At 42.1% G+C, this 24,080-nt stretch overlaps 1 protein-coding gene across 1 annotated transcript in view; it reads right to left on the bottom strand.

The window, feature by feature from the left end:
* cdk5 (cyclin dependent kinase 5) overlaps window positions 1-24,080 on the bottom strand; it is a 76,972-nt gene that overhangs the window by 47,026 nt on the left and 5,866 nt on the right. The window contains exons 2-5 of the mRNA XM_072257134.1: window positions 21,730-21,818; window positions 21,300-21,367; window positions 13,548-13,608; window positions 12,357-12,413 (exon numbers count right to left, since the gene is read on the bottom strand). Coding sequence (XP_072113235.1) covers window positions 12,357-12,413; window positions 13,548-13,608; window positions 21,300-21,367; window positions 21,730-21,818 — 275 coding nt within the window. The remainder of the gene's footprint in view (window positions 1-12,356; window positions 12,414-13,547; window positions 13,609-21,299; window positions 21,368-21,729; window positions 21,819-24,080) is intronic.

Genomic DNA, 24,080 nt, shown 5'->3' with positions numbered 1-24,080 from the left:
GAAAGTAATGGAGAGATTAAGGGGAGAAATCAAAGAATATCCAGACCTTAATGACACGGGAGAAGCATCACCAGTGATCTTATGGGATACACTGAAAGCTGTACTGAGAGGGAAAATTATTTCCATTACCACTCACATGAAAAAAATCAATGCACAAAAATTAGCAGACCTTCAAGGAAAATTAAAACAACTTCAAGTTGTAGATAGCAACAAAGTAATTCAAATCGAAAACAGGAAATTAGGAAATTGCAAAGTGAAATTGACGATATTTATACATTGGAAGCTCAAAGAAATTTTCTTTACTTGAGACAAAAGAATTATGAAGTAGGAGGGAAATCAGCTAGATTATTAGCATATAAATTACGAAAACAACAAGCAGACAATACAATTCATAAAATAAAGAATCCAAAGACAAAGCTTGTGGAGAGTACAATAGGGAAAATTCAAGAGAGTTTTGAAACATATTATCGAGAGCTGTACTCCCAACCCCGGGCCGCCAGTGAGCCCTATATAGACAGTGTATTGAATTTTTTAGATCTACCTAAACTTACAAATTTACAAAATGAAAGTTTATTAGAACCAGTAACTGCCAAAGAACTGAATGTGGCCATCTCTAGGTTAAAGGCTGGAAAGTCCCCGGGTTCTGATGGGTTTACCTCAGAGTGGTACAAGTCCCTGAAGACACAGTTAGCCCCATTACTACTTAACACCTTTAATTGGATCTTGCAGAGAGGAGAAACTCCACCTTCCTGGAGAGAAGCGATTATTTCAGTTATTCCTAAAGAGGGTAAAGATAAACTAGAATGTGGCAATTATCGGCCAAGTGTTCTTAATTTAGATTACAAACTATTTACACATATAAACGCGCAGATTGGAAAAGCTTTTACCTGGCCTAATCCATTTAGACCAGACTGGATTTACTCAACAAAGACAACACAGGACAACATAAGGAGAACTCTGCACATATTAGAACAGGTTAATAAGAATGAGACAGAGACAATGGTAGTAGGATTGGACGCTGAGAAAGCTTTTGATTCGGTTAGTTGGGCATTCCTATACAGAGTGTTAGGAAGATTCGGCTTTCAAGAAAAGTTCATTAAAGTAATTCAGACTCTATATGACAGCCCTACAGCCCGAATTAAGATAAATGGGGACCTCTCTGACTCCTTCATCTTACAGAGAGGCACTAGACAGGGTGCCCAATTTCTCCTCTCCTTTTTGCGTTATATATTGAACCGCTTGCCCAACTAATAAGACAGAGCGAAATCGTAAAAGGTATCAAGGTGGCAGGGATTGAACAGAAAGTGGCGTTATTCGCAGATGATGTTTTGGTCTATCTGAGTGAACCAGAAAAATCATTTATAGGATTGTTTACACTGTTGGATGACTTTGGGAAAATATCAGGTTATAAAATAAATGTAAAGAAAACGCAGGTTATGTCCCTAAATTATACATCATCCAAAAAATTGCAGGATACATACGATCTTAAGTGGGAAGCTAAATCATTAAAATATTTAGGAATAACCCTGCCGAAGGATCTTTCAACACTGTCACAGGTAAATTATGGGCCATTAATCTCAGAGATAAAAGCAGATATGCATAGATGGAATCTTATCCCCTTTTTAAGTTTAAATTCAAGGATAAATACTATAAAAATGAATATTCTTCCTCGGTTATTGTATCTTTTCCGTACTTTACCGGTGGAGGTGGATGATAATCAATTCAGGGAATGGGACAAATGGATTTCCCACTTCATTTGGCAAGGAAAGAAACCTAGAATTCGATATAACACCTTACAGTTAGGGAAGGAAGGAGGAGGGATGGTTCTTCCTTGCCTGAGAAATTATTTTTATGCCTCACAGATAACCCCTCTGTTATATTGGTGTAATAGGGAATATAAGGCTAGATGGAAGGAAATAGAATTTGGATTAGTTGACAGTTTTCCTCTACAGGCCTCAATAGCTGACAAAGGATTGATGGCCCAGTTGGAAAAATTTAAAAACAGTTGGATAAATCTTACATTAAAAGTATGGCAGAAGGTGGTTAATTCACGTGGAATTAATAACATGTTAAAACTCTTTAGATGGTGTGCATATGATACCAAATTCCTTCCCAACAGAGGAGATAAAAGATTTGAGCTATGGATAAAGAAAGGTCTTACAACCTACCTCTCATTTATAGATAAAGAGTAAAGTTTCCAAATCCTGCAGGACAAACATGGCCGAGAACATAATGACTTTTTTAGGTACCTTCAAGCACTAAACTATCTTAACCAGAGTTGTAGATATACAGACCTATCAACAGTAGAATTACAATTTTTCAAGATTCTGAATTCGGCTTGCAGTTCAATACCTAGTAAATCAGTTTCTCGATTATATAATGCACTCTCCCATGCTAAAAATGTAAATACACTATATATTAAAGAGAAGTGGGAGAAAGAAGCGGGGTTGGTACTTTCAGAGGAGGCTTGGGGGAAAATCTGCAGCTTTCAATGGTCCTCGACTAATTGTTTGACTTGGAGAGAACACTGTTGGAAAAACATTATAAGATACTTCAAGACCCCATATCAGGAAAAATATAAAGATACAAATGTGATGTGTTGGAGAAGGTGCGGCTCTAAGGAGGCAAATCATTTTCATATTTTCTGGGATTGCCCTAAATTAAGTCTATTTTGGGAAGGTATTCATAGAACATTAGTTAAGGTACTTAGGTCCCAGATACCTCTGAACTTTGAGACGCTCTATTTGGGGCATGTATTGTTTCTTGAACAGAAGGAAGATATAAAGTTGCTGCAGGCCCTCTTAGCGGCAAGTAAGAAATCAATCACTAGAAAATGGCTAAATCCAATACCACCTACATTAGAAGATTGGTACGAAATTATCTTGGAAATATTTAAAATGGAAAAGTTGACTTACTCCCTGAGAATTCAAGAAGAAAAATTTTATCAAATCTGGAATAAATGGATTGAATATATAACCCCAATGCGAGCAGACTTTAGATGTCTCTCCTAATGATTTATACTGCTCTTCTCATCAACACAGTAATATTGCTAACGTAAGCACCCCTGTCTAAATGTCTGTTTTTTTTTGTTTTCTTTTGGAAAATAGAGAATTAACACAAGTAAAAGGAAAGATTTGGGAAAGGGATAAAAAAATGAAAAAATTAAGTAAATAAGTACATAGGGATTGGATAATTATGTCTGCGGGCAGGAGCAAGCATGAACAAATCAGGATATAAACACCTACAATGGTTGTTACATAGGCTTATATACAACATTTTGGAACAGTGGAAATGGTCCAGAAGGGTTATATGGAAACTATTATTACCATTTTTCTTAACAACTAATTCCATTACTTAGCCTAATAGGTTAGATTTACCACAGTACATAATTATCTATTTAAGTGTTTATTTTCCTTTTACATCATCTCAATGTGTACTTAAGAATGTATAAATAATTGTAGTTTTATACATATAAAAAAATGGAAAAGGTTATATGTGTGAAAAAAGTACATGATATTTGTGAATTCCTTATCCAAATAAAAATAAAATTAAAAAAAAAGTGGCATCACAGGTAGATAAGATCATAAAGAAAGCTTTTGGCACATAGGCCTTCATAGATCAAAGTACTAAGGACAAGAGTTGGGATGTTATGTTGAAGTTGTATAAGATGTTGGTGAGACCTATTTCTGGTCACCTACTTACAGGAAAGATATAAGTAAGATTGAAAGAGTGCAGAGAAAATTTACAAGGATGTTGCCAGGACTGGAGCACTTGAGTTATAAGGAAAGACTGAATTGGTTAGAACTTCATTCACTAGACTGTAATAAAGCTTTGATCAGCGGCCAACCCAGACATCTGAAGTTTGGAGAGAAGGATAGTTCAATTAGATCCACTGCCTGAAGATAAAAGGCAGCAGAGGTAGTGGCAGTGTAATAGAGCTTTGACCAACGGCCAATCCAGATATTGGAAATTTGGAGAGGAAGGAATTTCAATCAGGTCCACTACCCAAACAGGTCGCGGCAGCATGGTAGTGCTTTGACCAATGACCTATCGATGTCTAGGATTGATTAGTAAGAGCAAATAAAAGGAAGGCGAGGGTGGCCTTGAGGCTGTAGCTCTTCAAGGCTTCCACAAAGAGAAACCTCAGACAGAGAAAGCAAAGGAAAGAAAAAGAGCCCTGATGAAGGGACTCAGCCCGAAACGTCGACTGTGCTTCTTCCGATGGATGCTGTCTGGCTTGCTGCGTTCCACCAGCATTTTGTGTGTGTTGCTTCAATTTCCAGCACCTGCAGGTTTCCTCATGTTTGTGTTTTTAAAAGAAAAACTCAAGATATTTTTTTTTCTCTTCTTTATATCTGCTCAGCTAGAACAGTAGAGATGCCAGGCAGGAGAGTGAAATGCTCCTCTTGTGGGATGTGGAAAGGCAGGGAGATCTCCAGTGTCCCTGACAACTAAAACTGCAAGAAGTGCAACCAGCTGCAGCTTCTAACAAACCGTGTTAAGGAGTTGGAGCTGGAACTGGATGAAACCCAGATCATTCGGAAGGCCAAGGGGGTGATAGATTAGGACATATAAAGAGGTAGTTACACCCAAGATGCAGGACACAGAAAACTGGGTGTCCCCTTGTGGCCATGCCCCTCAACAACAGGTATCTCACGTTGGATACTATCGGAGGGGATGACCTAACAGAGGGAAGTCACAGTGGTCGGATCTCTGGCACGGATCTGCCTCTGTGACTCTGAAGGGAAAGGGGAGAAGAGGCACTCTGTGGTGATTGGGAATCCATTAATTAGGAGAACAGATAGGTGGTTCTGTGGGTGAGAACAAGATTCCAGGATGGTACATTGCCTTCTGGGTGCCAAGGTCCAGGATATCTTGGATCAAGTCCTCAGCATTCTTAAGTGGGAGGGTGAACAGCCATAAGTCACATAGGTACCAATAACTTGGGCAGGGCAAGTGATTAGGTTCTGCATATGGAGTTGGATATTAAGTTAAAGGGCAGGACCTCCAGGGTTGTGATATCAGGGTTGCTACCCATGCCACATGCTAATGAGGCCAGAACATGGAAGATTATACAGTTTAATATGTAGCTAAGGAGTTGGTGTAGGAGGGAGATCGTAAGATTTTTGCATCATTGGGCTCTCTTCCATGGAAGGTGGGATCTGTACAGAAGGGACGGTTTGCACCTGAACTGGAGGGGGACTAATATCCTAGCGGGAACGTTTGTTAATGCTGCACAGAGGGGCTTAAACTAGAGTTGCAGGGGGATGGGAACCAGAACAGAGAGCCAGAACAGTTAGTGCAGTGGTTGTGGATGCAGACGTTGGTAAGACCTCAGACAAAGTTAGGAATCAAAAGGTTGAGCATGTTGCGATTAGTGTCCCGAGCTGGCTATACTTCAATGCAAGAAGGAACATGGGAAAGACGGATAATAGTGTTGAAGATGGGGTAGCTGGTTTAGAAACAAAGGCAATGTGTAGCAGGGAGAGGCTGATGATAGGGCAAAATTGCTACAGGATGGCTGCCATTGGGAGCTGAACGTCCAAGGATATATGGTGTATTGGAACGATTGGTTAGTAGGCAGAAGCGGGTGGTGAGGCCCTGTGTATAAGAAATAATATTAAATCATTAGAAAGGGATGACATAGGATCGGAAGGTGCAGAGTCTCTATGGACTGAGTTAAGAATTGGCAAGGGTAAAAGGACTCTAATGGCCTCCAAACAGCAGCCGGGATGTGAATTACAAATTACAGCAGGAGATAGAAAAGGCGTGTCAGAATGGCAATGTCATGATAATCATTGGGGAATTTAACATGAAAGTGGATTGGGAGAACCAAGTCAGTACTGGACCTCAAAAGAGAGAATTTGTAGAATGTCTAAGGGATGGCTTTTTAGAACAGCTTGTGGTTGAGCCTATAAGGGGGTTGGCTGTGCTGGATTGGGTGTTGTGCAATGATCCAGAGGTGATAAGAGAGCTTAAGGTTAAGGGAACCATGAGGGAACAGTGATCACAATATGATCGAGTTCACTTTGAAATTTGAGAAGGAGAAACTAAATTCCAATATGTTGGTATTTCAGTGGAATAAAGGAAATTACAATGGCACGAGAGGGGAACTTGCCAAAGTTAACTGGAAAGGGACACTAGCAGGAAGGACAGCAGAGGAGCAATGGCTGGAGTTTCTGTGAAAAATGAGGGAAGTGCAAGACAGATATATTCCAAATAATACGAAATTTTTGAATGGAAGAAGGACACTACCATGGCTGACAAGACAGAGCCAAAGTAAAAGAAAAACAAAGGGCATACAAGGAAGCCAAAGCTAGTGGGAAGATAGAGGATTGGGAAGCTTTTAAAAACTTGTAGAAGGAAACTAAGAAGGTCATTAGGAAGAAAAAGATGAGTTATGGAAAGAATCTGGCGACTAATATCAAGGAGGATACTAAAAGCTTTTTTAAGTATATAAAGGGTAAAAGACAGTCAAGAATAGATACAGGACCAATAGAAAATGACGCTGGAGATATTGTAATGAGAGATGCAGAAATGGCAGAGGAAATGAATGTGTATTTTGCATCAGTCTTCACAGTGAAGACATCTGCAGTATACCAGACATTCAAGAGTGTCAGGGAAGCGAAGTATGCACAGTGAAAATTACGACTGAGAAGGTATTCAGGCAGCTTAATGGTCTGACGGTGAAAAAATCTCCTGGACCTGATGGAATGCACCCTCAGGTTCTAAAGGAAGTAGCTCGAGAAATTGCAGAGGCATTAACAATGATCTTTCAAGAACTGATAGATTCTGGCATTGTACCGGACGACTGGAAAATTGCAAATGTTATTCTGCTATTTAAGAAGGGTGGGAGGCAGCAGAAAGGAAACTATAGACCTGTTAGCCTGACATCAGTGGTTGGGAATTTGTTGGAATCAATTGTTAGTGATGAGATTACGGAGTGCCTGGAGACAAATGACAAGATAAGCCAAAGCCAGCATGGTTTCCTGAAAGGAAAATCTTGCCTGACAGCCTTACTGCAATTCTTTGAGGAAATTACAAGCGGGGTAGACAACGGAGATGCAGAAGACATGGCTACATGGTGTACTTGGATTTTCAGAAGGCCTTTGACAAGGTGCCACACATGAGGCCTCTTAGCAAGATAAGAGCCCATGGAGTTACAGGGGAATTACTAGCACGGGTGGAGCATTGGCTGATCGGCAGAAAACAGAGAGTGGGAAGGAAGGGATCCTATTCTGGCTGGCTGCCAGTTACCAGTGGAGTTCCACAGGGGTCAGTGTTGGGACCACTGCTTTTTACGATTTATGTCAATGATTTGGACTGTGAGATTAATAGATTTGTGGCTAATTTTATCGATGATACAAAGATAAGTGGAGGAGCGGGTAATGTTGAAGAAACAGAGATCCTGCAGAGAGACTTAGATTGTTTAGGGGAATGGGCAAAGAAATGACAAATGAAATACAATGTTGTAAAGTTAATGGTCATGCACTTTGGTGGAAGAAATAAACGGGCAAACTATTATTTAGATGGGGAGAAGTCAAAATGCAGTGATGCAAAGGGACTTGGGAGTCCTTGTGCAGGATACCCTAAAGGTTAACCTCCAGGCTGAGTTGATGGTGAAGAAGGCAAATACAATGTTGGTATTCATCTCTAGAGGTATAGAATATAAGAGCAGGGATGTTATGTTGAGGCTCTATAAGGCACTCGTGAGACCACACTTGAGAATATTGTGTGCAGTTCGGGGCTCCTTATTTTAGAAAGGATATACTGACATTGGAGAGGGTTCAGAGAAGGTTCACAAGAATGATTCCAGGAATGAAAGGGTTACCATATGAGGAACGCCTGGCAGCTCTTGGGCTGTATTCCCCGGAGTTCAGGAGAATGATGGGGAGAATAAAAACATTCTGAACAGATTAGATATGGCAAAGTTATTTCCCATGGTAGGGGCGTCTAGGACAAGAGGGCACAACTTCAGGATTGAAGGACTTCCATTTAGAACAGAGATGCGGAGAAATTAATTGAGTCAGAGGTGGTAAATCTGTGGAAATTGTTGCCACGAAAGGCTGTGGAGGTCAAGTCATTGGGTGTATTTTTGAGGCAGAAATAGATAGGTTCTTGATTAACCAGGGCATCAAAAGGTATGGGGAGAAGGCAGGGGAGTGGGAATGTCTGGAAGAATTGGATCAGTCCATGATTGAATGGCAGAGTAGACTCGATGGGTCATATGGCCCACTTCTGCTCCTATATCTTATGGTCTTTGAATACGCGCAGTATACGGAATAAGGTAGATGAACTTGCAGCACAGTTGTAGAATGGAAGGTATGATGTTGTAGGCATCGCTGAATCATGGCTGAAAGATTATAGCTGGGAGCTTAATGTCCAAGGATACATATTGTATCCGAAGGATAGGCAGGAAGGCAGAGGGAGTAGTGTTGCTCTGTTGGTAAAAAATGAAACCAAATCATTAGAAAGAGGTGACATAGGGTCAGAAAGTGTTGAATCATTGTGAATAGAGCTAAGGAACTGCAAGGGTAAAAAGACCCTGATGGGAGTTTTATACAGGCACTCAAACAGTAGTAAGGATATGGTCTTCAAATTACAATGGGAGACAGAAAACACATGCCTAAAGGGAAATGTTACAATCATCATGGAGAGACCTCAATATGCAAATTGATTGGGAAAATCAGGTCGGTGCTGGATTCCAGGAGGGGGAATCTCTCAAATGTCTACGAGATGGCTTTTTAGAGCCTTTCATGGTTGAGCCCACTACAGAAACAGCTATTCTGGATTGGGTATTGTGCAATGAACGAGAATTTATTAGAGAGCATAAGGGTAAAAGAACCCTTAGGGGAAAGTGACCATATGATTAAATTCACCTTGAAATTTGAGAAGGAGAAGCTAAAGTCAGGTGTATCAGTATTACAATGGAGTAAAAGGAATTATAGAGGCATGAAAGAGGAATTGACCAGAATTGATTGGAAATGAACACTGGCAGGGAAGATGGCAGAGCAGCAATGGCTGGAATTTCTGCAAGCAATTCGGAAGGCAAATGATATATACACCCCAAAGAGGAAGAAGTATTCTAAAGGAAAATTGACAAACAGTGGCTAACAAGAGAAGTCAAAGTTAACATAAAAGCCAAAGAGTGGGTATATAATAAAGCAAAAATTGGTGGAAAGTTAGAGGTTTGGGAAGCTTTTAAAAACGAACAGAAGGCAACTAAAAAGTCAAGAAGATAAGGATGGAATATAAAAGTAAGCCAGCCAATAGTATTAACGAGGATACCAAAAGCTTCTTCAGATAAATAAACTGTAAAAGAGAGATGAAAGTCGATATCAGACCACTGAAAAACAATACTGGGGACATAGTAATGGGGGCAAGTAAATGGCAGATGAACTGAATAAGCATTATGCATCAGCCTTCACTGTGCAAGACACCAGGTGGAAGTTCCAGGTGTCAGGGGGCATGAAGTGTGTGAAGTTACCATAACTAGAGAGAAGGTTCTTGGGGAAAACTGAAAAGTCTGAAGGCAAATGAGTTACCTGGACCAGATGGTATAAACCCCATGATTCTGAAAGAGGTGGCTTAAAAAATTGTAGAAGCATCACTAGATTCTGGAATGGTTCCGGAAGATGGGAAAATCGTAAGTGTCACTCTACTCTTGAAGAAGGGAGAGAGGCAGACGGAAGGAAACTATAAGTCAGTTAGTCTGACCTCTGTGGTTGGGAAGATGTTGGAGTCAATTATTAAGGATAAAGTCTCAGGAGGCACATGATAAAATAGGCCATAGTCAGCATGGTTTCCTCAAGGAAACTATTTTATCTTGCCTGATAAATCAGTGGTAATTCTTTGAAGAAATAACAAGCAAGATAAACAAAGGAGAATCAGTTGATGTTGTGTGCTTGGATTTTCAGAAGGCTTTTAACAAGGAACCACAACTGAGGCTGCCTAACAAGCTACGAGCCCATGGTATCACAAGAAAGATTCTAGCATGGATAAAGCAGTAGCTGATTGGCATGAGGCAAAGAGTGGGAATAAAGGGAGCCTTTTCTGTCTGGCTGCCAACGAATAGTGGTGGTCCACAGGGGTCTGTGTTGGGACCAATTCTTTTTACGTTTACATCAATGATTTGGATGAATGAATTGATGGCTTTGTTGAAAGATTTGCAGACAATATGAAGATAAGTGGAGGAGTAGGTAGTTTTGAGGAAGTAGAGAGACTATGGAAAGACAGGAGAATGGGCAAAGGAATGGAAGATGGAATATAGTGTTGGAAAGTGTATGGTCATACATTGACCATTTTCTAAATGGAAAGAAAATGCAAAAAGCTGAGGTGCAAAGAGACTTGCAAGTCCTTGTGCAGGATTCACTAAAGGTTAATATACAGGTTGAGTCTGTGGAAGGCAAATGCAATGTTAGCATTCATTTCAAGAGGATTAGAATAGGATATAATGTTAAGACTTTATAAAGTACTTGTGAGGCCTCACTTGAAGTATTGTGAGCAGGCTTGGGCCCTTTATCTTAGAAAGGATGTGCTGAAACTGGAGAGGGTTCAAAGGAGACTCACGAAAATGATTCCAGGATTGAACGGCTTGTCATACGAAGGGCATTTGAAGGCTCTGGGTCTGTATTCTCTTGAATTCAGAAGAATGAGGGGTGATCTCATTGAAATCTATTAAATGGTGAAAGGGATTGATAGAGTGGATGTGGAGAAGATGTTTCCAATGGTGGGAGAGTCTAAGACCAGAGGACACAGCCTCAGAATAGCGGGGCATCCTTTTGTAATGGACTTGAGGATGAACTTCTTGTAATATAATTTTTATTGAATTTTCAAAAGGAATACATGAAAAAATAGAATCTACCCTCCCCCCCCCCATATATAGTCCTACCTAAAAAGAAAGAAAGAAAAAAGAAAGAAAGGAAGAAGAGGATGAACTTCTTTAGCCAGAGAGTGGTGAAGCTGTGGAATTCTTTGCCACAGGCAGCTGGAGGCCAAGTCATTAAGTATACTTAAGGCAGAGGTTGATAGATTTTTGATTGGTCAGGGCATGAAGGGATACGGAGAGATTGGCACTGAGAGGAAAACTGGATCAGCTATGATGAAATGGCGGAGCAGACTTGATGAGCCAAATGGCCTAATTCTGCTCCTACATCTTATGGTCTAAGATTTGACAGAGGCATACAGAATTATGAGGGGAAGAGATAGGGTAAATACAAGCAGACTTTTTCCACTGAGGTTGAGTGAGACTACTACTAGAGGTCATGGGTTAAAGGTGAAAGGTGAAATGTTTAAGGGGAACATGAGGGGAAACTTCACTCAGAGTGTGGAGAGAGTGCAGAATGAGCAACTGCTGGATGTGACTTTGATTTCACCATTTAAGAAAAATTTGGATAGGTACATGGATGGGAGAGGTATGGAGGTTGATGGTCTGGGTGTAGTTCAATGGGACTAGAAGCCCAACCTCCCTGAACCTCTCAAATTGGGGTGGGGATTGGTCAGTTTCTCTGAACAATCAGAATGATAATGATCTCTATCAGGAGGACCTGAGACTGAAACCTGAAAGGCAACATAGTCTTAGCCTGTAAGTTGAATTGTTTTGATACAGTTAAAAGAGTACAAGCGTACAGCCTTGACAGTACATAATGACGAATGAATATATTTTTGTCTAGGGAAGGCGAGATCATCGTGCAGATGCAGGTTGCAAATGGTGCTTTATCATGGGAAAGTACTAGTGTAAGGGACTTTGAAGGATATAAAAAAGGGCAATTTCTTTGTGCAAAGGGGAATCTTCTAGGTTGGGTCATGATTAGTGGTAGCACTAAGGGTTGGATGTTGGAGATAGAGACAGAACATCCAGGGAGCGAGAGAGATTGTAAGAGGAAAGGCTGCATACAAGTTTCTCAGAATTCCTTCCAGTATTCTGCAGATCAGCGTATTTAGTGCATGCCAAGTATTAGTTTGTTTTCTGTACTACTACTTCATTAAATATTTGTTTTGCTTTCTGTATTGCAACTTTAGCATAACTCTAATAAAGTGATTTATTGTGTACAATGACTCCTTTGTTTGCAAATACATCTGCAAATACCCCTTGCTGAATCAGAACACAGAACAAATTACAAAATATTTTTCATTACAGTAACCAACACATGCTCCCTTTGCCCTGGGAGTGCTTGATGATGCAGTGTAGGGGAAAGATTCACTCTGTCTAACCCATGCCGTACATGATCTAGAACAGGGGGTGGGGTCTGTGGACCCCAGGTTGGGAACTCCTGATTTAGAACAACTTGACATGACAGTGCATTTATAACTAAGATACATAAAGCTCCCAGCAGAATAAGGAATACTGTGTTTACCTTCACAATCTCTGCATCAAGATCTCCATTACAACTGTCAAAATATTTCTTCAAATCCTGAAAAAAAACCAAGAAGTTGAACAGTAGGATTAGCAGGCACCAATATGAAAACCAACAATAAGATTTGCTCCAGAGAACCCAATATGAAACCTTTGAGTTTAGTCCACACCACCAGTAATCCTTTCCAAGTAGATGCTATATATATTGCTCTATTTTTTGCACTACTTATTTTTATATACTTGTTGCGTTACAGTAATTTTTATGTATTGCATTGCACTGCTGCTGCAAAACAACAAATTTCACAACATATGTCAGTGATAATAAACCTGACTTGGATTTCTTTCAAATATTTCTCCACTCATCCTAACCTATGCCCTCTAGTTTTGGACTGCCTTACTCTGCAAGAGAGCGGAGGAGAGATTGGAGGATCTAGCTTGGCCTATCAACACATGGTACAGTTGTTGCTGGTGCTCAGAAAAACGCAAACACACTGCGACAGTGCCACACCTCGGCGTGGAAAGGTTGCACCACTCTCCCCAGCCTGCTCAACACCAGCTTCACAGGCAGTGTCACCACACTGAGCTGTCAGGCAACTCATTGCTGTCAGATCTCATCACAGTTGAAAGCAACCTCAGCAGGTGTGTTTTTAAAGCACAGATCGGTACATACCTCAGTATTCTGACTGAGGACCAAGTGCCATTTCATGTCTTCTGAAACATGTCATTTAGATTCTACCTGCAGGACCTGAGTGTCTGTTATCATTAAAACTTGAAAAACAAGAAAGAATGGACGTAGAGAGCTGTTTCCAACAGTGCAAAACTCTAGGACCAGAGGGCACCACCTCAGAATTGGATGTTCCCTTATAACAGAAATAAGAAGGAAGTTTTTTTTTAGCCAGAGGGTGGTGAATCTATGGAATTCATTGCCACAGCCAGCTGTGGAGGCAGTCATTGGGTATAATTAAAGTACAGGTTGATAGGTTCTTGATTAGTAAGGATACCAAAAGTTATGAGAAGACATGAGAATGGGGTTGAAAGAGAAAAATACATCAGTTATGATCAAAGCAGACTTGATGGGCCAAATTGCCTAATTCTGCTCCAATGTCTTATGGTTCTCCCACATCAACTCCTCAAACTGTAATGGGCTCAGTTGCTCCCTGCTGATGATGGGAGGCCAGGCTGCAGCAGTTACCTGATCACAATATTCAAACACGAGAGTCAGCTTCTTATCACTGTGAAGAACATCGTGCAGCCTTTGGAGAGAAAAGAAAATGAAGATCAGATTGAGAACTTCCAGTAGGGGAATTAATGTGTTATTTCTCAGCTCAGATACGAATGTTCCAGCATGAAACCTGTTCCCAGGTTTTACAACTAACACAACCAGATCTGTTATCAGAAAAAGTTGGCATGAGATGGTGTTCATAGACTTATAATCACACAAAGTATATGATAGGGAGGTAGTCACACCTAGGCTGTCAGAAGCAGGTCATTGGGTGACAGTCAGAGGGGAGAAAGCGAAGGTGAGCAGACAGGTAGTGCAGAGCACCCCTGTAGCCATTCCCCTGAATAATAAGTTTACTGTCCTGGATACTGTCGGCGGGGACGACCGACCAGGTGTGAGCCACGGTGGCAGGGCCTCCGGCACCGAGTCTGACCCTGTGGTGCAGAAGGGTGGGATGGAGAAGAGGAGAGCTGTTGTCATTGGAGACTCTATAGTCAGGAGAGCAGACAGGAGATTTTGTGGACGTGAGAAGGACACCCGCATGGTTTGTTGCCTCCCGGGTGCCAGGGTCCGGGATGTCTCTGACAGGGTGCACGACATCCTGATACGAGAGGGAAAGCAACCAGAAGTCGTGATACATGTTGGGACCAACGACATAGGCAGGAAGAGGGATGAGGTCCTGAAGTGTGAGTTTTGGGAATTAGGCAGAAGGCTGAAGAACAGGACCTCAAGGGTGACGTTCTCAGGATTGCTGCCAGTGCTACGTGACAGAGATGGTAAGAATTGGAGGAGATGGCAGTTGAATGCGTGGCTGAGGAGTTGGTGCAGGGAGCAGGGTTTTAGATTTTTAGATCATTGGGATCTCTTCTGGGGAAGGTGGGACCTGTACAGATTGGATGGGTTGCACCTGAACTCAAGGGGGAGCAATATCCTTGCAGGTAGGTTTGCTAGCATGGTTCGGGAGAGTTTAAACTAATTTGCAAGGGGGATGGGACCCAGAGCGATAGAGCAGTGAAAGAAGTGCATGGAGTAAAGCCAGATCTAACATACAGAGAGGCTTTGAGGGAAGAGAAGCAGAATAAACAGTGTAAAGACAGGAAGGTAGAAGGGCTGAAATGTGTGTACCTCAATGCAAGAAGCATCAGGAACAAAGGTGATGAACTGAGAGCTTGGATACATACATGGAATTATGATGTAGTGGCCATTACAGAGACATGGCTGGCACCAGGGTAGGAATGGATTCTCAATATTCCTGGATTTCAGTGCTTTAAAAGGGATAGAGAGGGCGGAAAAAGGGGAGGGGTGGCATTACTGGTCAGGGATACTATTTCAGCTACAGAAAGGGTGGGTAATGTAGCAGGATCCTCTTTTGAGTCAATATGGGTGGAAGTCAGGAACAGGAAGTGAGCAGTTACTCTACTGGGGGTATTCTATAGGCCCCCTGGTAGCAGCAGAGGAGCAGATTGGGAGGCAGATTTTGGAAAGGTGCAAAAATAACAGGGTTGTTATCATGGGTGACTTTAACTTCCCTAATATTGATTGGCACCTGATTAGTTCCAAGGGTTTAGATGGGGCAGAATTTGTTAAGTGTGTCCAGGATGGATTCCTGTCACAGTATGTGGACAGGCCGACCAGGGGGAATGCCATACTAGATCTAGTACTAGGTAACGAAATGGGTCAGGTCACAGATCTCTCAGTGGGTGAGCATCCGGGGGACAGTGACCACCGCTCCCTGGCCCTTATAATTATCATGGAAAAGGATAGAATCAAAGAGGACAGGAAAATTTTTAATTGGGGAAAGGCAAATTATGAGGCTATAAGGCTAGGACTTGTGGATGTGAATTGGGATGATGTTTTTGCAGGGAAATGTACTATGGACATGTGGTCGATGTTTAGAGATCTCTTGCGGGATGTAAGGGATAAATTTGTCCCGGTGAGGAAGATAAAGAATGGTAGGGTGAAGGAACCATGGGTGACAAGTGAGGTGGAAAATCTAGTCAGGAGGAAGAAGGCAGCATACATGAGGTTTAGGAAGCAAGTATCAGATGGGTCTATTGAGGAATATAGGGAAGCAAGAAAGGAGCTTAAGAAGGGGCTGAGAAGAGCAAGAAGGGGGCATGAGAAGGCCTTGGTGAGTAGGGTAAAGGAAAACCCAAAGGCATTCTTCAATTATGTGAAGAACAAAAGGATGACAGGAGTGAAGGTAGGACCAATTAGAGATAAAGGTGGGAAGATGTGCCTGGAGGCTGTGGAAGTGAGCGAGGTCCTCAATGAATATTTCTCTTCGGTATTCACCAATGAGAGGGAACTTGATGATGGTGAGGACAATATGAGTGAGGTTGATGTTCTGGAGCATGCTGGTATTAAGGGAGAGGAGGTGTTGGAGTTGTTAAAATACATTAGGATAGAAAAGTCCCCGGGGTCGGACGGAATATTCCCCAGGCTGCTCCACGAGGCGAGAGAAGAGATTGCTGAGCCTCTGGCTAGGATTTTTATGTCCTCGTTGTCCACGGGAATGGTACCGGAGGATTGGAGGGAGGCGAATGTTGTTCCCTTGTTCAAAAAAGGTAGTAGGGATAGTCCGGGTAATTATAGACCAGTGAGCCTTACGTCTGTGGTGGGAAAGCTGTTGGAAAAGATTCTTAGAGATAGGATCCATAGGCATTTAGAGAATCATGGTCTGATCAGGGACAGTCAGCATGGCTTTGTGAAGAACAGATCGTGTCTAACAAGCCTCATAGAGTTCTTTGAGGAGGTGACCAGGCATATAGATGAGGGTAGTGCAGCGGATGTGATCTATATGGATTTTAGTAAGGCATTTGACAAGGTTCCACAAGGTAGGCTTATTCAGAAAGTTGGAAGGCATGGGATCCAGGGGAGTTTGGCCAGGTGGATTCAGAATTGGCTTGCCTGCAGAAGGCAGAGGGTGGTGGTGGAGGGAGTACATTCAGATTAGAGGATTGTAACTAGTGGTGTCCCACAATGATCTGTTCTGGGACCTCTACTTTTCGTGATTTTTATTAACAACCTGGATGTAGGGGTAGAAAGGTGGGTTGGCAAGTTTGCAGACGACACAAAGGTTGGTGGTGTTGTAGATAGTGTAGAGGATTGTGAAAGATTGCAGAGAGACATTGATAGGATGCAGAAGTGGACTGAGAAGTGGCAGATGGAGTTCAACCCAGAGAAGTGTGAGGTGGTACACTTTGGAAGGACAAACTCCAAGGCAGAGTACAAAGTAAATGGCAGGATACTTGGTAGTGCAGAGGAGCAGAGGGATCTGGGGGTACATGTCCACAGATCCCTGAAAGTTGCCTCACAGGTGGATAGGGTAGTTAAGAAAGCTTATGGGGTGTTAGCTTTCATAAATCGAGGGATAGAGTTTAAGAGTCACGATGTAATGATGCAGCTCTATAAAACTCTGGTTAGGCCACACTTGGAGTATTGTGTCCAGTTCTGGTCACCTCACTATAGGAAGGATGTGGAAGCATTGGAAAGGGTACAGAGGAGATTTACCAGGATGCTGCCTGGTTTAGAGAGTATGGATTATGATCAGAGATTAAGGGAGCTAGGGCTTTACTCTTTGGAGAGAAGGAGGATGAGAGGAGACATGATAGAGGTGTACAAGATAATAAGAGGAATAGATAGAGTGGATAGCCAGCGCCTCTTCCCCAGGGCACCACTGCTCAATACAAGAGGACATGGCTTTAAGGTAAGGGGTGGGAAATTCAAGGGGGATATTAGAGGAAGGTTTTTTACTCAGAGAGTGGTTGGTGCGTGGAATGCACTGCCTGAGTCAGTGGTGGAGGCAGATACACTAGTGAAGTTTAAGAGATTACTAGACAGGTATATGGAGGAATCTAAAGTGGGGGCTTATATGGGAGGCAGGGTTTGAGGGTCGGCACAATATTGTGGGCCAAAGGGCCTGTACTGTGCTGTACTATTCTATGTTCTATACAGAAATAGGCCCTTTGGTTCACTGAGTCCATATCAACCATCGCTAATCCTACATTAGACACATTTTGTCTTATTCTCCCCATTCTTGTCAACTCTCCTCAAATTCTTTCCCTCATTTACACACCAGGGGCAATTTAGAGTGTCAATGAACTAATTAACCCACAGATTGTTGGGATTAGGGAGGTAACCAAAGCGCCCAGTGGGACCCCACTCAGTCACAGAGAGAAGGTGCAAATTGCACAGTGCTGGAGGTTGGAATTGAACCAGATTTTCTGCCCTCAGCACCAGATCCTGTGACACACCACTAGGTACAAACCTTCAGTCAGAGAGGCAACCTTATACTACCACTCTCTGGATTCTCCCACAAAGCCAACGTCTAATCCAATTTGCTACTTCATCCTGAATACCGGGCAACTGAACCTCCTTGACCAGCCTCCTATGCGGGACCTTGTCAAATGCCTTACTGAAATCCATGTAGACAATATCTACTGCCTTGCTTTCATCCACTTTCCTGGTAACTTCCTCAAAAAATATTATAAGATTGGTTAGACATGATCTACCACACACAAAGCCATGCTGACTATATTTAATCAGTCCATGTCTATCCAAATATTTATATATCCAGCCCCTTATAAAACCTTCCAATAACTTTCCCACAACTAATGTCAAAATCATTGGCCTATAATTGCCTGGTTTATGTTTGGAGCCTTTTTTAAACAGTGGAACAACACTGGCTATCCACCAATGGTCTTGTGCCTCTCCTGTCACTAAAGATGTTTTAAGTAACCCTGCTAGGTCCCCGGCAATTTTTGCACTTGCCTCCCATAGGGTCCAAGGGAACGCCTTGTCAGAGCCTAGGGATTTATCCACTCTGATTTGTCTCTGAGTAGCAAACACTTCTTTCTCTGTAAACTGTCCAGGGTTGTTGAAGTTGATGCTGCTTTGCCTCACTTCTATCGACTCTGTATCTGTCTGCTGAATAAATATGGATGCAAAGAATTTACTTTAGATCTTCCCTACCTGTTTTAGCTCCACACATATTTTACCATTCTGGTGTTCCAGAGAAACAATCTTGTCCCTAGCAATCTTTTTGCTCTTGACATATCTATAGAATCCCTTAGGATTCTCCTTCACCCTGACTGCTACAGCAACCTCATGCCTTCTTTTAGTTTTCCTGATTTATTTCTGAAGTGTTCTCTTACATTCTTTCTACTCTATAAGCAACTTACTTGTTCCTACTTGCCTATACCTGCTATGCACCTCCTTTTATCTCTTAACCAGGGCCTCAATATCTCTTGAAAACCAAGGTTCCCTACACCTGTTATCTTTACCTTTTACTCTGACAGGTTCATACAAGCTTTCAATTCTCAAAATTTCATTTTTGAAGGCCTCCCACTTTACAAGTGTACCTTTGCAGAAAACAGCTTGTCCCAATCCACATTTCGCAGATCTGGATAGCAGATCCAGAATGGCACGCTCTCTTGTTGGGTCTTCTATGTACTGATGAAGAAAACTTTCCTGAACACATATGACAAACTCTATCCCATCTAGTCCTTTTACAGAATGGGACTCCCAGTCAATATGTGGAAAGATATAGTACAAATCAAGTTACTAGAAGTGCACATTTTGGGATATAGACAAGCTAGAAAAATAACAGCGAGAAAGTAGATGGAGTTTAATATGTACCAGTATGAGGTGTTACACTTTGAAGCATTGAGGTACAGAGCGATCTTGAGATGTGGGTCCGTAGCTCCCAGGAAATAGCAATACATGTAGATACAGGATGTTAAAGAACGTGTTTGGCATGCTTGTTGCTAGGACGTCGATTATAAAAGTCAGGAAGTCATGCTGCAGCTGTATAAAACTTTGGCTAGGCCGCAGTTGAAGTATTGTGTGTAGTTCTGGTCGCCCATTACAGGAAAGATGTGGAGAGTGTGAAGAAGGTGCAGAAGGGGTTCATCAGGATGTAGCCTGGAATTGAGAGTATTGGCTATAAGGAGCAGTTGGACAAACTTGGACTGTTTTCTCTGGACCCTCAGAGGCTAAAGGGAGACCTGATGAATGTTTATAAAATTTCTGGAGTCTTAGACAGAGTAGATGATCAGTCTTTTTCCCATGTTAGAAATATAAGATACTAAAGACAAAAGGGGAAGTTTCTAAAAGAACATTTAGGAGGCAACTTTGTTTTTACTCAGAAGTGGGAGGTGATGGAAACACACTGCCAGGGAAAGTGGTGGAAGTAGATACAAGTGTGGATAGGAGACAATTAGACAAGCTCCTAGACAGACAGGGAATTGATAGATACAATGTGCAGGGAGATGCCCACTTTAAATTGGCATTATGGTTGGCACAGACATCATGGACCAAAGAGCCCACTCCTGTGCTGTACTGTCCAAGTAACGAGAAATATAAGGGAACTGAAAGCCATGAGAAATTGACACAGAAGTGGAGTTGAGGCCTGGGTTAGGTCAGCCATCATCATAGTGAATGACCAAGTAGCCTACTCTCGTTCCTGTGTTATATCATAATATCTGTCATGACACAGGCCCATTGGATTCATGAGAGCAATCCTATTACACAAAGCTGGACTGAGAAGAGGCAGAGTTTAATCCGGAAAAGTGTGAAGTGATTCACTTTAGAAGGCTGAAGTTGAAGGCAGGATTTCGGGTTAAATGGCAGAATTCTTAGCAGTGTGTAGGAACAGAGGGATCTTGGGGTCCACATTCATAGATCCCTCAAAGTCGATAACAGTCCGCCTTCAAAGTTGGGGGCGGATGTTGAGTTCAAGAGTTGTGATGTAAAGTTGCATCTCTATAAAACTCTAGTTAACACACTACGCTTGAAGTATTGTGTGCAGGTCTGGTCCCCTTATTACACAGAAATACAAAAATGCAGAGATTATTTACCAAGATGCTTCCTAGATTACAGAGCATGTCTCATGAGGATAGGTTGAGCAAGTTCTTTTTGGAGCGAAGGAGGTTGAGAGGTGACATGATAGAGGTGTATAAAATGAAAAGAGGCATTGATAGAGTTGACAGCCAGAGACATTTTCCCAGGACAGAAATGGCTAAAACAAGGGGTCATAATGTTAAAGTGATTGGAGAAAATTACAGGGGGGTTGTCAGAGGGGGTTCTTGTTTTACTTTACACAGAAACACAAAGAGTGGTGGATGTGTGCAACACACTACAATGGGTGGTGGTAGAGGCAGGTACATGAGGGACATTTGGATCAAAGAAAAGTGGAAGGCTATATGGGAGGGAAGGGCTCAATTGATCTTGAAGTAGGTTAATAAGCTGGCACAACATTGAGGACCGAAGGGTCCATATTGTGCTGTATGGTTCATTGTTGTACAAGTCCCACTTCCTCTCTTATTAAAACTCTTTAACTTTTACAGGAAGAGTTTAAGCAACAGGGCCTGAGCTCACTTTAAAAGCATGAGATGATATGAATAAAATGAGCAGAATTCATATGAGCTGGAAAGGATAGAAGCAGGGGTGATGTGAACTCCCGCTGGGCCAGGGATGAGGAATCATCCATGTAGCACTGAGAAGAAAAATATTTCTTCACCCAGAAAGTGATAAATATTTGGAATTCTCCACCTGGAGACAAGTGGAGACTCAGTTGCTGTGTACACTAAAGACAAGCTAGGAAACTTTAAAATATTTAGGTAATCAGTAGTTGGTAGAGGAGAGTGGTGCTGTGGTAAAAGATCAGCCACACTATCTTCTGCAGTGTCCACATCCTTCTGACCAGCAGATTACTCCTACCTCACAATGTTTTTATGTTTCAGCTCCTTCAGAAGACAGATTTCTCGTAGGGCTGAGCTGGGCACCCCCTGAGTGAGAAAGAACACAAATAAATTATGTGGATCAGCTTCTGGCTTTAACTGCAGAGGGTGCTTCATACGCTGTAACTCAAGGGGACCATAGCCAGATATGTTAACGCTAGCTAAATTCAGTCACATCCTGCAGCTCCCTAAGCTTCCCCCGAGCAAAATGCCACCCCAGAGGGCCGAAATACACATTGTAACCCCAAATTCTGCGTTCCCGGGTGCTCTCCAGCAGACATATAACCCTAGAGTAGAGGTTACACTACAACTGCAGGGGATACAGACATCTCCCGTACTCCAGGGAACAAACTATGTCCTATCACAACAGGTACAAGTGAGTTGCACCCGAGATTTTTTGGATCATTTACCTCATCATCATCATCCAGTCGAACTCTCTTCAGTGCCACAATTTCATGAGTTTCTTTGTTCTTTGCTTTAAACACTGTCCCATAGGTTCCTGAGTAAGGAGAATAGATGCTGATGGCATTTCCAAATTTAGACTCACAGAATTAGACAATAGAAACAGACTCTTCAGCACACCTTGTCCAAGTGCAGCTACCTGAGCTGATCCCATTCCCCCACATTTGGCTCATGTTCCTCTTAACCTTTCCTATACGTGTGCCTGTTCAGATGTTCTTTAAGCATTGTAATTGTTACACCTCCACACTTCCTCTGGCAGTTCTTTCAAAATACCCAACACCCTCTGTGTGAAAAACAAGAGGGGAAGAACTGGACGGTTAAGGGCTCAAGCCACTGGGCCTCACAGAGAATCAAGATGGTGTTGTTGGCATTGACCATTTGGGCTGAAGCACCTTTTTCCCATGTTGTGTTATTCTATGACTACAACAATTATTGGGAGAAATTGGTCAGGCTGTCTTCATTCCTTGGAACATCGGAGAATGAAGGGCAGCCTTATAGAAAGGTTTAAAATTATGAAAGGCATAGATAAGGTCGATGGCATCAATCTTTTCTCCAGGATAGAGGAGTTCAAAACTAGGAGAAAAAGATTTAGAGTGAGAAGGAGAGATTTAAAAGGGTCTTGAGGGGGCAACCTTTATGATAGAGAGTGCTGAGTATTTGGAATGAGCTGCCAAAGGGAGTGTTTGAGGCAGGTGCAAGACTGTCATTTAAAAAACACTTGCATAGGTAAATGGAAGGGCAGACTTGGAGGTATGTGGGCCGAATGCAGGAAATTGGGACTGTCTGCGTGTGTACCATGCCAAAGGGGTCTTCTATCTGTGCTGCATCAGTCAGTGAGAGGGTCAGGACCATTACCATGTCGAGTATCATGTCACACTATATATCGCCATCCCAGATGTCAGGATCCTAACCCCTAGCTGTTAATTCACTCACTTTGACGCAATCCAGATCCAGATCCTGATCCCTCAGCTTTGCTCAATCTTTGTGCTATGCTTTAAGCAGTTTACATGTTAGGCTGAGTTGCTGAGTTTCAACTTTGTTAGCTTGTTCTTGGGCCAGCAGCCAATTCAATTAAGGCAAAATTTTACTGTTAAGGATTCCCATTTTTTCAGTAAGGGTGGCCTCTTGTTGTTCTGCTGCCCTAAACACCTCAAATGTCATTTTCAATGCACACAGCAAGATCTAACAGGCTGTATCTTTACTCTCCTCCCTTTGGGGAAACGCTATCTGAATTAGCAGAACGGCTACCATGCCCAGGACATCACCACTACTGCTCACCATCTCAGTTCTCCAACACGTGGGAAGGCAACAACATGTAGACAGGATGCTGCTCATTGTCACAAAACCATAGGTGTTACCTGTCCATCCCAGTATCTTAAGCTCAGTCTCACCTGCGGTTATGTCCTGCTGTCTGTGAAACATAGTGCACTTTATGCTGAATCCTGCCAACTATACCAATTGTGTAACAAAAATTATTTCAAAAATTTGTTCTGTGTTTTTTTTCTAATTCAGCTCAGGGTACTTGCATATGTATTTGCAATCAAAGGGAGGCACTGTTCAAGTGTTGAAAGCAAGAAATAACTTTATCAAAGTGATAGTAAATGGAATACAGAAAGAAAAAACAAATGATTAATTGGATAATATGGAAACAACACAAGACTTATCCATTTAATTAGCTGATCTCTGCAATGTCAGAAGGAACCACAGATCTGACAGCCTTTCATGCCACCTTCTCTCTCTCTGACATATTTGTCCCCATCTCCAACTTCTAGCACTGGTTGTGACTTAGCCCAAGGGACAATTCCCTTGCACAAAAAAGTGTCCCTTTTAATACCCTTCAGATCCCTCACAGTTGCAGTGTAAGTTAATTGAGTGGTTAAGAAGGCATATAGCACGTTGGCCATCATGAGTCACGGGACTGAATTTGAGTTCAAGAGCTGTGAGGTAATGTGGCAGACCTATAAAACTCTGGTTAAACCTCACTTGAAGTATTGTGTTCAGTTTTGATTGCCTCATTGGAGGAAGGATGTGGAAGCTTTACAGAGTGTGTGGAAATTTACCAGGAACTGCCTGGATTAGAGAGTGTGCCTTATGAGGATAGCAAAGTGAGCTAGGGCTTCTCTTTCTGGAGTGAGGGTGAAAGACAGGTCACTTGAAAGAGGTGTACAAGGCGTTGAGAGAAATAGATTGAGTGGATAGGCAGAGATTTTTTTTTCCCAAAGCAGAAAAGGCTAACATGAAAAGGGCCTTCGTTTTATCATGTACTCCAAAACTCATCCTTAATAATAGACTCCAAGAT

Source organism: Mobula birostris, chromosome 1, assembly GCF_030028105.1.
Source record: "Mobula birostris isolate sMobBir1 chromosome 1, sMobBir1.hap1, whole genome shotgun sequence".
Lineage (NCBI taxonomy): Eukaryota > Metazoa > Chordata > Chondrichthyes > Myliobatiformes > Myliobatidae > Mobula > Mobula birostris.
The sequence above is the reverse complement of the archived record's forward strand: the minus strand, read 5'-3'. Positions and strand labels throughout refer to the sequence as shown.